Source organism: Neltuma alba, unplaced genomic scaffold (assembly GCF_004799145.2).
Source record: "Neltuma alba isolate B1F8T4 unplaced genomic scaffold, ASM479914v2 tig00010837_pilon, whole genome shotgun sequence".
In the NCBI taxonomy this organism is placed as follows: Eukaryota; Viridiplantae; Streptophyta; class Magnoliopsida; order Fabales; family Fabaceae; genus Neltuma; species Neltuma alba.
In genome coordinates, this window is record NW_021635637.1 from 60,247 (window position 1) to 73,209 (window position 12,963).

Genomic DNA, 12,963 nt, shown 5'->3' on the forward strand with positions numbered 1-12,963 from the left:
TAATTAACTGATTAAGGTTATGAAGGTTAAATCCATGTGAATCCTAAGTTGTCCCCTTTACCGTACCTGAAGAAAAATTTCTGAATTTTTACTTGCTAATGCTCTTTGCTTTCTGATTAATTTTCTTTATTCATTATTTTTATTTTCCTTCTGAAAAAAAAAACCCAAAAATTGCATTGCATTCATTTAGTTTAATTTAATTTTCATATATATTTTAGGACATTTGCATCTTGCATTTAGAGTTAGAATTTTGCATTTTAGTTTAGGTCCAATTTATTGTATTTTTTTTATCACCTAAATTTTTACCTAAAGAAACCCATAACTTGCTTCTTGGAAGTAATGACCTAGGTCGACCCTAAATTACAAATTAATTGGGACCTAGTTTAATGGAGTGCTTTGACGACAAGAAGCATCATCAACCCATTTAACTAATTTGATTAGATTAAGGAAGTTAGGTAAGTTAGTTAATTATAAGAAATGTGACACGTTTTTCCTAAAACACCATAATCATCTTTCTTAATACCCTATCTCCTTCTTCTACTTGATTATGGTTGAGAAAGTATCCATAGGGGTAATTTAGAGAAAATTGATAAATATGAAAAATAGGTCTTATATTTAGAACCAAAACTAACTCAATAATTGGGTCATATATTAAGAACCGGAGGAGTATATATGTATATAAGAGTTAGTACAACACATATAAAATAATATAAAACACCATAAATACCAAATGAAGACGATACATAAATTACATCAATTATTAAAAAAAAAATTTTACATAATGACAAAATTAAAATGTAAAGAAAAGAACAATAAAATAATATAATATAATATAAAACATGATAATTAAGAAAGGAGATAATATAAAGTTAATATGTAGTCAATACATAGATATATATATAATGATGATTAAGTAAGGAGATAATTAGATGATGAGAAGAATACATCATCTTACAAAGAGTTTAGACTTCAAATTTTCAAAGTAAGATCGTGCTAATAATGTATTGTAAAACTATAAGAAATAAGGAGACTAAAGAGTAGAAAAAAAAGAAGAAAGAGATAAAGAAGACAATGGCCTTCTTCTCATTCACTTTGTTTCATAGTACAAATGCCTCATGCATGCCCTCTATTTATAAGCCTCCAAGCACTGAAGTTCTATACTAAGATTATAAAGGAATAAAGAATATTATAATGGTATTAACAATAAAAAACTCTTCTCAAATCATTCATTAGAAAAGTTATGTAGTTTATAACACTTGAAGATAAGAAATCCTATGAGAATTCTAACAGTTATGAGTTATGAACATCCACTCATGCAATATTCATAATAATTCTCTTACATTTTATTACTCCCTCCGTTCCTTATTATAAGAGACGAATAACCGAATTACGTTGTTCAAAAAAACAGTTAAAATTAGTTAAGAACAACAATGTGTAAAAAGTATAATTTTTTTTCCTAAAAATGTCCTCATTAATAAGGAAAGAGAGCATGAGAGAGAACAATGGTAAATTATTAAAAGAAAGAGAAATGGAAAGGAGAGAGAGTGTGAGTTGAAGACAATAAATATGGGTAAAATAAGAAATCAATACAAAAAAGTAGAGACAACTTTTAAGTATCTCTTATGTATAGAAACATGCCATAAGCATCAAATGTCTCTTATAATAAGAAACGGAGGGAGTATTAGTTATTATTAATATTGTTATTTAAAATTAAATTACATTATTTTAATATAACATGTTTGATCTCGAATTGACTCTTGAACCACCACCTAGTTAATGATTAATAATTGTCCTCGGTTTTTTCTATTTTATAACCTATGTAGAGGACGTTATTCTCTAATATCATTTTGATCTTTATTTAAAAAAAAAAAAAACATCTTCACGGATCCCAGGGCTTGCAATAACACCTTGGTGACAACTCCTATATCTCCTTGGTGAAATACCACGTGAGTGGTTTTGAACATGCAACTTAAAAGAGCAGGATGACTAAAAATAAATCAATTTATTCACGGAGGAAAAATATTTCATGTAATCTTTTTTCTAATAAAATACAAACCACCATGAAAATAATGTCCCCACCTAGGCAGCTGAGGGAATCATACATAAGGTGGATAACAGAACTACGTACTAACAAGAATATTTTTTTATTCTAAAAAAATAAAAGGCAGCATATAATACTACTATATTCCTAACATAGTGACGACACCCTGGTGCACCTTCGCTAAGCGGAGTTCTTTTCTCAGAGATCATGAGTGGACCCCAAAAAAGAAAAAGGAAAAAAAAAAAAAAAAAAAAGCTCTTCAGAGTTATAAATACATGCAACTAAATAAGAAAACAATACAACTCGTCCAGCTGATATAAGCTATTCCAAGTAAATTCCATATTTGCCATAAGCAACTGTAAGAAAAACGAGTTGCGTTATTTTAGTTCCCCTTTTTTCTGGTTCATCACTTCCATATCACCAACAAAAGGGCAATAACGAAGTTTTGTGGCTTTGTTTGTGCTGAACTTGAGGGCGCCATTTAACGAGGTTCTACTGTCCCTTTCATTCTGTCTTAAAACACTGCCCCGTATGAATTCTGCCTTCATTACCAATAACTGCAACATTATTGTTAGGTCATTGTCACAGGTTTGGCCAGCTTTGGTGTAATAATTATGCGTCCAGACCAAACAAAAACAGTTTTTGCCAGACAAAACCAAGATGACTTTCAGGATTTGGTATTACATCTTCCAGTCAACATCAACATTGATATACGAAAAAATCATTTAAATAATGAACCTTGTGTATTGAGATATATATATATATATATATATATTAATCTGTTGCGCCTTTTGTTTGGGGGATGTAAGCACATACCCGAAAATGGCACGTATGCGTATGCATGAAAATGTATAGTTGATTTCTATGGGAAAAAGCATATATAAACAAGTTCTTCACAGAGAGCCTAGCAAATGATAGTATCGAAGTAGTGTAAAAGTTACCTTACCTGGACTGAAATCAAGATGCATCCAAACGAGCAACCGAGTCTCCATTAAAATCACCAAATATATTCGGGCATCCGTCCCATTTTGCTTGCTTTCTGGCTTCCCAATACCCGCCCACATATCGAAACGTTCCATTTTCACCATCTCTTTGGAACCATTTAGGTTTCCAACCATTTTCTTGTATTTTCCTTGACTGCAGACCACAAGAAGCAGGATAATTATCAGTATAGCTGGAAAAATATTTTAAAACTAATAGTGTTGTCTTCATGCTACTGTGCATTTTGGTTGCACAGATTCCAAATCATGAATTAAAACTGCACACAATTCAGGTCACAGTTTGCTCACCACTGACATTTTCAAGTGCATATCAACAAGATTCTGATTAAAATTAAAGATCAAACTGCTTACCATTCTTTGTCTCTTCTCCAACCTTTGTTTCTCCAAATTCGCCTTCTCATATTCCCCATTCTCTAGATGCCGCTGATCTGGTCTCAGCCTGGAATCCGTAGGCGGGAGCTTCTCCTTTAATCCGTGATCAAATACCCGGGATCAGACAAAGCTATAAAAAACCATTAGAGATGACTAATAAGAAAAGGGAAGCGCACATCAAATAATCATTTAACACATCATTACTACCTTGAGTCCTGGTACAAGCTCGTTCAGAGTTATAGCAAACGATGTCATATTGTAACGAGTGAGATTAGTAGGAGGTTTAGTCCTTTTCCACAGCATCGATGCATCTGATGAAGTTATATGTTTTGACTTGACATTCCCATCACCAATAACATAGTACATGCTGTCATCCCACTTGCCAAATAAGGCAGCAGCCTTTTTCCCCGTGACATCTTCAACAAATCCATGCACCTAGTCAGAGACATTGTATCGGGTCAGGTATTAAACAAATAAAAAATAGAAGATTTCACCTTTTGGAAAGTTTAGTGAGAGAGTGGGGGAGAGCAAAGGCGGGAAGAAATAAAGGTTTCAAAAAAATTGATAAAAGTAAGTAAACCAACGAAGGTCTAAGTATTAAATTAAGGAATATATTAGAAAAAGTAGATCAAGAGCGGCAAAAGATTAAAGGAAAACTACTAGTTACTAGCAGAACAGAACTCCTAGGCCTACCTGGTGAGGATTTCGATCAAGAATGGTCTGCTCTTTGAACTTGAGTCTGCATGAATATTGGCGATTACCGCGTATATCCATGTTTCCATGATGATCACAGTATATTTTACCAAGGATAAGATTATAAATTGTTGTGGTGACCTAAAAAAAGGGACAACAATAACAATCATAACAACGTTAAAAAAAAATGGCACGACTTTAAAAGCCTTACACCGCCACTGGGCATCACATATTCTAGGGTACTGCAGAATTGTTCCAGCAACACTTACCTTACTCCATTGAAATATTTCACCGTCATCAAATTCTACAGACAGAACTCCCACTGGGTCAAGCTGAATTGACCTGCCCCAAAACTTTGAATGAATGTTACTATCACCCCAAAACTTCCATCCTCTACCTTCACAGTGGCAGGCAATGAGAGTTGGATGATGACTGACCTGTTGAGTCGATTGTTGCACAATGATATAAAGAATAATTAGGCGTGTAAAGAGAAAGTACATTTCCATGCAACTGGATGCACAGTTGGCACGGCAGCTTTAATACTATAGACGAAAATTGCATATCGCTTTCATTTCCAAACCTCTCACAGAAGTGTCATAAATCAAAATTTTATTTGTTCTATCATTTGAGAAAACCCAAGATGACTTGGCTTAGATCAGGCGTCAGCATGCAGAAAGGGAGTCAGTAACCATGAGCGAAAGGCACTTCCTTCTCAAAAACTATATGACCAAACACCACTGTTTTTTAAGGCCTGTTTTCGCTTCTGAAAATAAATTTGAAGTGTTTAGCCGAGCTTATGTATATGAATAGGCTTCTTTCCAGTCGTAGCAAAAACAATTTTGTTAGAAATTAATTAAGTTTATGCACACATGAAAGTAAGTTGTTTTCAATTTACTTGTTGTTTTTCAAATGAAGGCTTACTTGTTTTTCACTTACTGTTAGGACATCACTTCTATTCATTTTAATATGAGCTTAATTGTTCTGTTAGGATTCGGATAGTTACCTGCAAATGAAATAATGCATTCCATTTATTTCATATGGTAAATTCAAAGGATCATTATTTTAAGACGTTACTACCACCTCCTGGGGCAAAATCATTAATTACCATACTTGTTTTTCTGACGCACCCTCTTAAAATGCATGTCCTTTTAAGTCATTAAATAAAGAAAGCCACTTATTTTAAAGAGCAGCCAAGCATGACAAAATATCGATGGGTGTGTGTGTGTGTGTGTGTTTTAAACACAAATTACTTTCTGACAGTGCTTAGACATAATTGAAGAGAAGATATTTCAAAAGAATAAAAAAACACACATCAACCTCTGATGATAATATAATCCGAGAAATCTCATTTTCTCATAGAATAAAATGTTAACATTGTGAAACTGTTGTAATAATTGCAGAACAAAGGAACCATATCTTCATTTTATCAAAGCTATCAAGTATTTTTACACAACTTTTTAGCCACAGGGAAAATTTTTCTGTGCAACTTCAGGTTTTAAAAAAGTAGTACCTCCGGTCCTTAATAAGTTAATATAAGACGTCATTTGACTTTTATTTTGATCCTAAATATAAAATCCTAATTCATTTTGTCTCTCATATTTATGTACTTTTTCTCAAGGTAGTCTTTCTAATAATGATAGTTCTAGCCAATACACTTGATTAGTAAGGATATTTTAGAAAAGACACTTATTTATTATAAATAACTAACTTAACTTATTTTCTTGATCTCCTCAAATTAATCAACTAACTTTTATAATTAGGACCGGAGGTAGTATTTAATAATTTAATAATGTTTTACAAGGAAAACATTTGAACTAAAATATTGAAAATATAAGAACTTCAAGTCAATTATAATACCATTTTTAGCCAAAACTTCACAGAACTTCTTCATAGATGTGTGTGTGTGTGTCTCTCTCTCTCTCTAAGGCATAACTCTGCATCATTAACCCATAAGGCACTAACCTTTTCAGAAAAGAAGCGAATTCCTTTCTCAGGATAATCAGCTTCATATGTTTCCCCCAACAAAGGGTTAAATGGTTTACAGTGACGACCTTCAGATGATGCATATCCAGAAACGGCAAACGCTGCAACATTCAGTGCTCGAAGGAGACTGTTTCCCTGAAAACGACAGTTTCACATTTAATACCATCAAAATGAAGCAACATTTTACACTCATGATCTGCAAACAAATTACCAAAGACAAATGTTAACTAAGAAAAAGAGACAGATCGCTCAAGTTTTAATCGAGTCATTTATAGACGAATTCTCTTTAAAATTGTCTCGATCTCATTAACTGAGTTTAGGAAGGACCACCATATAGAAGCAGAAACAGTCCTTGCTTACTGATCAAAACAATCACTAGTTAACATTGGTCTCATATATAAACATCCAAAATATTCAAGCAGCTTTCAAAGATATAGATCACCAAAAACGGGAGGAAAAAGTGTCCAAACTATGCCATGCCCAATTGAATCAATGTTCAAAACAATCAGCATTTAAATACTAGTCACATATAAAACCGAACACATTTGCATGAAATATTCAAGTATGTTACAGCTGAATGAAACATCGCTCAAAATCGGTGTAACCCATAGTTTAATGCCAAGGCTAAATTATAGCGAGCAGAAATATGACTTTTTTGCATGCCCAAATTCAAATTGAGCCTAACTCCGGCACGAACTCACTCACTCAAGAAAAAGCTAATGTTAATTGCAGCAGTACATCGTAAACATTTCAAAACTCAAGATCTAAAAAATATTTGAAAAGAAAAACATTCACTTATTAAAGGAAGTTTAAAAATTATATACCAAACACAAATTTTAAATGGTGTTGGCATGTCAAGACAAAGACGAGCAGAACCTAGAGCATGATTTGTGCCTTACCGATTTTCCATACTCATAAGCTCGGTCCAAAAGGTAAGAGTATTCTAGGTCCTCAAAACATTTCTGAAGGGAAGATATTGGCTCATTAAAGTACACTGGAAGGCAAATACGTGAGAGATCCTTTCCCACATTGTCTTTGATCATGGACCAAAGACTAACACCCTTCTCTTTCTCAACAGGATCAGGAAGCTTTCTTCGTCTCGCGATCTGAGGATAACTACAATTGTCAGCAGGAACCAGAGGTCCTGACGACCCACACCTGAAACCAGGTTCTGCAAAGTACTCTGCAGTGTCATAGTATGAGATTTCATCTTCATCTGACACATCTTCCATCTCCTGTTTCTCAATATCTTCAGATGATTCAGTTGTGCTGCATTCTGAACAACAAAAGAATATGAAAAAGACTTCACACAAAAGGCTGCACAACAATTTCTATATAAACAATTTTACCCAAAGGCACCTCCATAATTATCAGAAGACAAATTGACCATTCAAATTTATAAACAGCATTGAATAACTACAATTAAAGTTTTTAATAGCAGTTTGCATCCATAATTGTGACTACAAACCTACTACTGTGAATAATCCTGCAGCCACCCCACAATGTGATTGCAATCTATGATGGCTATACTCTGCCATATTTGTTGCATTTTCATGCGAAGACCAAAATTGCAATTTGAAACATTGACCAAAGTATCCAATGAAGAGACAAAAATTGGAATATTTTATAAAGCACGTATTAAAAGATGTGCAAGACCTGTAAACCAAGTTCCCAGAGCAACTACCTCACATATCAAATAAACTATGCATCTTTAGTAGAGATACCAGGATTTACCAACAGTATTTATTGGACAAGAAAACGATGCATGGGCAAATCATGGCCAGTCAATTAAATTTTATACCACTATTCAGCTTCAAACAATGATCTGAAACAGACATGGGTCTTAAAGATGAATAAAACTAATAAATGGAGGACAGAGAGATTCTTTGACTTTATGATAACGGTGGTGAAATATATATTCGTAAGAAGTAAAATTCAAACCCTTCCAATTAGACAAGACATAAACATTTGGGCTCATGTGCTAATGACGTTGAACCAATTACTTTCAATAATTCAAGACATGTTTGTACAAACTATCTGATGTCAGCAATATTATTAATGTTGATATAGGACAGGACCATAGGCCCCTATGTCAACAAAGAATGTGACAGAGGTTCTTTATAGAACCACATGCTAAGAAGATTACTTCACAATGGAAGAAAAGTAAAAGCATATGTATGTAGAGTACCACTATACTTTGCACGTCCTAAGCTTGAAAATTCATGCTTTGTTAACTGGTATTCACCATCATGGATCCCAGAGGCCTCAGGTTCAATGTTAGCTGCCTGTTTAGAATTAATTGAAAAAAAATATATGTTTCATTAAGTCACATACAAAGGAACAACGGGATAAATTTGAAAATGGAAACAGACAGAACATAAAATGCAAAAAAGAGATCATTCAATAACAACCAAGAATAGAAGTGGGGAAAAAAAAAGAAACAGGAATTACAAATAATGATAACATTCTGTGGGGTGGGAGATTGACCAGTTGATAGATCAAGTCCTCAACCAAAGTGACCTGTGACACGATTGCTGAAAGACATTTTATAAAAGCATCATGATAGCAAATAACCGCAACCACTGGAACCGATAGAACCTAATGCATATTATGTGGCCTGATTTAAAACAACGATGCAAATTTTCAACTTCAATTTATATACAGGTGATATAATAAAAATTTCAAGATTGTAATTGTCAGTAAAAACACTCAAACCCTCGCCTTGGAGAGAATACATCAACATTTATCTGGTTATTTTGTGAAATTATATATTCATTATTATTTTGGAAGCTTTAAAATACCACAGAGAAAAAAGAACTAAGAGCGAGATCAGAAAGAGACATCTCGCCAACAGACTGCAAATAAGAAAAGCATGATAAGTGTCACAGTAATTGAAAAAAATATGCAATAAACTTAACTGAAGAGCTAGAAACAAAATGGAACAAAAGCAAAAGCGAATAATATAGCTGTTAGAAATAACGTCTCGTTACCCAAAAAAAAAAAAAAGTTGGGGAATAAGACAAGCTATCATGGTCAGGATGACTAGATACAGTATACCCAAGATGAGAACCGCCACAAGAAATGAAGATAAGAAATCATGTAACGTAAAGTCAGTATATAGTGACACAATTCGTAAGTAGAGAACCAACATATTCTCCTTCAAATCCATAATTGAAGTCGTGTTTTGCAAGGAGCAATTAATATGACAATGACTTCGGTTTACCGAACATCGCGATTGTAACAGCTATTTCCACAGGTAATGTGCCGTAAGATATATAGGAGTCTTCAGGATAAATTTTCAGATGATATCACATCACAGTAATTAAAAAAAAATATCTTGATGAAATGCATGTGGCTCCCAATCCACCGCCTTTAAAACTTTAAAATACAACCGAATAATAATAACAACAACAACAACAACAACAATAATGTGATGTATTGAGTTACCTCCAACTGCCTTATTGTATCAAGCAAATTTGATCGCTCTTCACAAAGGATTTTAAGTTGCCCTTGCATTCTCGAGAACTCAGAGAGCATTATTTGCTCACACTCCTTCACAACGTCCTCAGAGGTTCCTTCCTCAAGCAGGCGCTTCTTCAGGCTCTCAGTTGATATCGAAATATCAGTGGGTACAAGGGAAATATTATCCTTCAGTGATCTAAGTGGATGCAAGCAACGAGTAGACTCCAAAGCTTGAATCCACGCCTCCCGATCTTTCCTTGAATCAGTTCTAAGATGGAGAGTCTTGGTAGCAGTAAAGATATAGAACCGCCGATCGTCTGATCTGCTCTCTCTAAATGATGAAACCTGCAAAACGCTCGCACAAGATATCATTTAAATTTAGAAGAATCGGCATTTTACAGGAAAACAGCTAGATTCTACCAAGATGACAACTTCTGAGAAATGTTCTGAGCACGAAATAAGTAATTGAAAAATGAAATGCTCAGGCGACTATCAGAAGATATACTCAAGTCCACGTGAGTTAGATTTGAAATCCATAAGCCTGAGACTAAGTGGGGAGTGGAGAGGACAGCCCACCATACAAAAACATTGCGATAAAGTTGACAAATAATGCTCAGAATTTGTCAGCCATAAGAGTTAAACCACAACAAGCTCGATATTAACTCCAACGGGGAATGACGCTGCTAGAAAAATTCAAGACAAGGAATGAGAAGAAAGAGAGTGGGTTCTTGAACAGTAGGAACATAGTCCCATCTATAATCTATAATTTACAAAAAGGCAAGCATAAAACGTTAGATTCGAAATGCAGGATATACCCCACATATTGCTGTGTTTGTCGAGTCCACGTATGTATTTGCTTAACAAGAATAGAAAAGGTCCTCAATATATTTTTTAATATAAAAAAAAAGTATCTGTCAGTTAGTCTTCATTACCCATCAAAACAGACTTGCAAATCCAATGCAAAATCACCAACTGGATTTTTTTTTTTTTTTGGGGTTTCTTGTCCTCAAAATCCACACTTTCGTCGAAGTTGCTTAAAGGATCGCTGGTTACGCAACGCAACATACTTCAAATAACGTCAAAGGCATTATATCAAACCCCGAGACGCTACAATTACAATCACCAATGTCCAAGATCCCTAATTACCCACCGTTCGATTAATCACCTCAATGTTGAATCAATTCTTTTTGTCACCTAAGAGTTAACGCCTTCAAATTTTCTATTGCCAAATGATACTATTCCTTTTTTTTTCTTTTAAATGACTGATAGCCAACTTGCGGTTTGCTTCCTGAAGCCAGGACGAATAAGCGTATCAGTGGCTCAGAAATGCAAAGCTTTAGCTTTGGAAGAAGGAGGAAGGAAGAAGGCGAAGAGAGATGAGCAATCATTTGTGGAAATTAAGTCGGGTTTGCAGAAAATAGCGAAACGGAGGGTGAGGGAAGAAATAGGAGCACAAATCCAACCAATGTGGCAATGCCAATGAAGGAGATGATGTGACCGCAAGTTAATGCCTAGGGCTACGATGCAGGCTATCTCGACTCTCGCTCACCTGCTGATGTGACCCACTCTACATTAACAAGTAGTTAAAACTGCAAAACAAGGATTCAAAAGTTGAATTTCGAAATCGAAATCACAAACAAAAACCCAGAAGAGAGAGAAAGTCACGAGCGAACAATGGCAGAAGCCCGCGGTTTAACACATTATAGCTCAGACATCCAAGCCTCTTTATACCATTTTTATCAAAAAGAAACAGGTTGGGAATTTTCATGACGCAATTTGTTTATCCAGCCCTAAAAGTAAAAATAAAAAAATAAAAAATAAAAAAAAAACACTAGCGGTAATCGTATTTGAAATCAAAACGTCGCTCCTAAAACCTACAGGAAACTCGCAGTGAACTAGCGCGAAAAAAGTTAACAGCCACTGGCCAGGCGCTTCTTGGCTGGTATTTTTCTTGTGAGGAGAAATAGAGAGATAAAAGAAGCGATTCAACTACCCAAGTACGTACGTACCTTGAGATGGACTGCGCCAGACGCAGATTTCTGGCTCTTCCGACGCATGGTACTCCCGTTGTCCGTCCTCGCTAATCGGTTAGTTGAGATTTCGCCAATCAACCTGACGTCATCGGTCGGCGTGAGGAGATTGAGGTTTTCCGGCCACCGGATCTTGGCGTAAGAGAGGACGCCATTTTTCAAGAGGAACCACCGGGATCTCCATCCTTTGCTGTAATTGGTCCACTTATAGAGGATCCCGGCCACGGTGGCCTCCGATCCCCCAGCCCGCCCACCGGCATTGCGCTCAGATCCGACTGCAGCCAAACTGGCAGGCAGACTCCTTGTCCTCGAAAGCGACACCTCCGGAGATTGATTCCCGATTCCCGCACTCTCCAGCGAGATACAGCAAAGAGGATGCATCTCTTTCACCCGCATTTTGACTTCCCAACGATTCCCTTCTCCTTCTCTCCTATTCGCCCACGAGTTTCAATTGTCCATTCGAGGCGAGCATACAGCTGCTTCACTAAGCTAGGGAGATCCAAGATCAAGAGTTTAATTGATGAGGAAGGAAGGAAGGAAGGAGGAGGTTACATTGAATATGAAATTGGTGTGAAAGGGAATGGAGATAGCTTGAATTGATGGGAAAGTGTAATGAAAAAGAACGGAACGGGCTTTTTGGTATTTAGGAATACAGAGAGGCTTTTGGGGAACGAAAGTGAGGTGAGACTGAGAGTGTAGAAGAAGGAGAGTTTATATAGACGGAAAACTCAAAGGAATAGGAAGGAAGAGGGATTGAGGGTGATGGGTGGGTGCAGCAGGTGGGTTGGGTAATAAAGGAGGTGGCAGAATAGTAATTAATCTCCCCTCCCCTTTCTCTTATTCTTCTTCCTCTTCCTCTTCCTCTTCGTCTTCGTCTTGGTGTTCCTGAGTCTGCAACTTCTGTTCTGTTCTGCTGGCCTCTCCCTTTTTAACTTTTGAAATTGGTGGGAGCTTAGAGAGAGAGAGAGAGACCGAGAGAGGGGGAGATATCGCGAATAAATGGGAGGGGCAGAAAGAAGATGTTATCGGGAAAATATCGGGCGAGTGGGGAAGAAAGAGATGTAAGAGGACAGAGAGTTGAACGAAAAGAGGAGAGCCCACTGGCAGTCGGATGGTCGTGGGTCCAAACCTGAAGGCTGAAGCCCCTTATAATAAATGTCATTTACTGCGTAATCATGATTTTTACTTGACAACAAATACGGAATTGAGGATTTTGCCTTCAGAATTAAGATTTAAATTTTTTCACTAAAATAATTTAAAAAATGTTTTCTTTTAGTGTCCCACAGTGTTTTAAATAGAATGTATCATGATTTTGTAACTGTAAAATACATCAAAAATAAATATCATGATTCTTTTTTTTTTAATCATAGTTTTGTAACTG

General features: G+C 35.7%; 1 protein-coding gene across 3 annotated transcripts; it reads right to left on the reverse strand.

Moving 5' to 3' along the window:
- Positions 1-2,010: 2,010 nt before the first annotated feature.
- LOC114759388 (oxysterol-binding protein-related protein 2A) lies at positions 2,011-12,529 on the reverse strand. Of its 3 annotated transcripts, none has more exons than XM_028948557.1 (11): positions 11,562-12,526; positions 9,538-9,897; positions 8,279-8,375; positions 6,990-7,366; positions 6,070-6,225; positions 4,377-4,544; positions 4,108-4,248; positions 3,622-3,849; positions 3,394-3,507; positions 2,983-3,178; positions 2,011-2,598 (listed from the first exon to the last, which is right to left on the reverse strand). In XM_028948557.1, exons 1-10 carry the CDS (start codon positions 11,976-11,978, stop codon positions 2,999-3,001), a joined length of 2,238 nt encoding a protein of 745 aa, XP_028804390.1. In that variant the 5' UTR covers positions 11,979-12,526; the 3' UTR covers positions 2,011-2,598; positions 2,983-2,998. The 3 variants fall into 3 exon arrangements, 2 of the variants coding, with proteins under 2 accessions (XP_028804390.1, XP_028804389.1); XM_028948556.1 differs by having other exon boundaries at positions 2,988-3,178; positions 11,562-12,525; XR_003741911.1 differs by lacking the exon at positions 2,011-2,598 and having other exon boundaries at positions 3,075-3,178; positions 3,394-3,544; positions 11,562-12,529.
- Between the last annotated feature and the right edge of the window lie 434 nt (positions 12,530-12,963).

Bases quoted from the DNA above. Each gene is read 5' to 3' on its own strand.
- LOC114759388 (XM_028948557.1), bottom strand. From the start codon at position 11,978: ATGCGGGTGAAAGAGATGCATCCTCTTTGCTGTATCTCGCTGGAGAGT. The intron at 7,367-8,278 runs GTACTCTACATA...TTTGTTGTTCAG, and splicing joins AGGACGTGCAAAGTATAGTG to AATGCAGCACAACTGAATCA. The intron at 4,545-6,069 runs GTTAGTGCCTTA...TCGACTCAACAG, and splicing joins TTCGCTTCTTTTCTGAAAAG to GTCAGTCATCATCCAACTCT.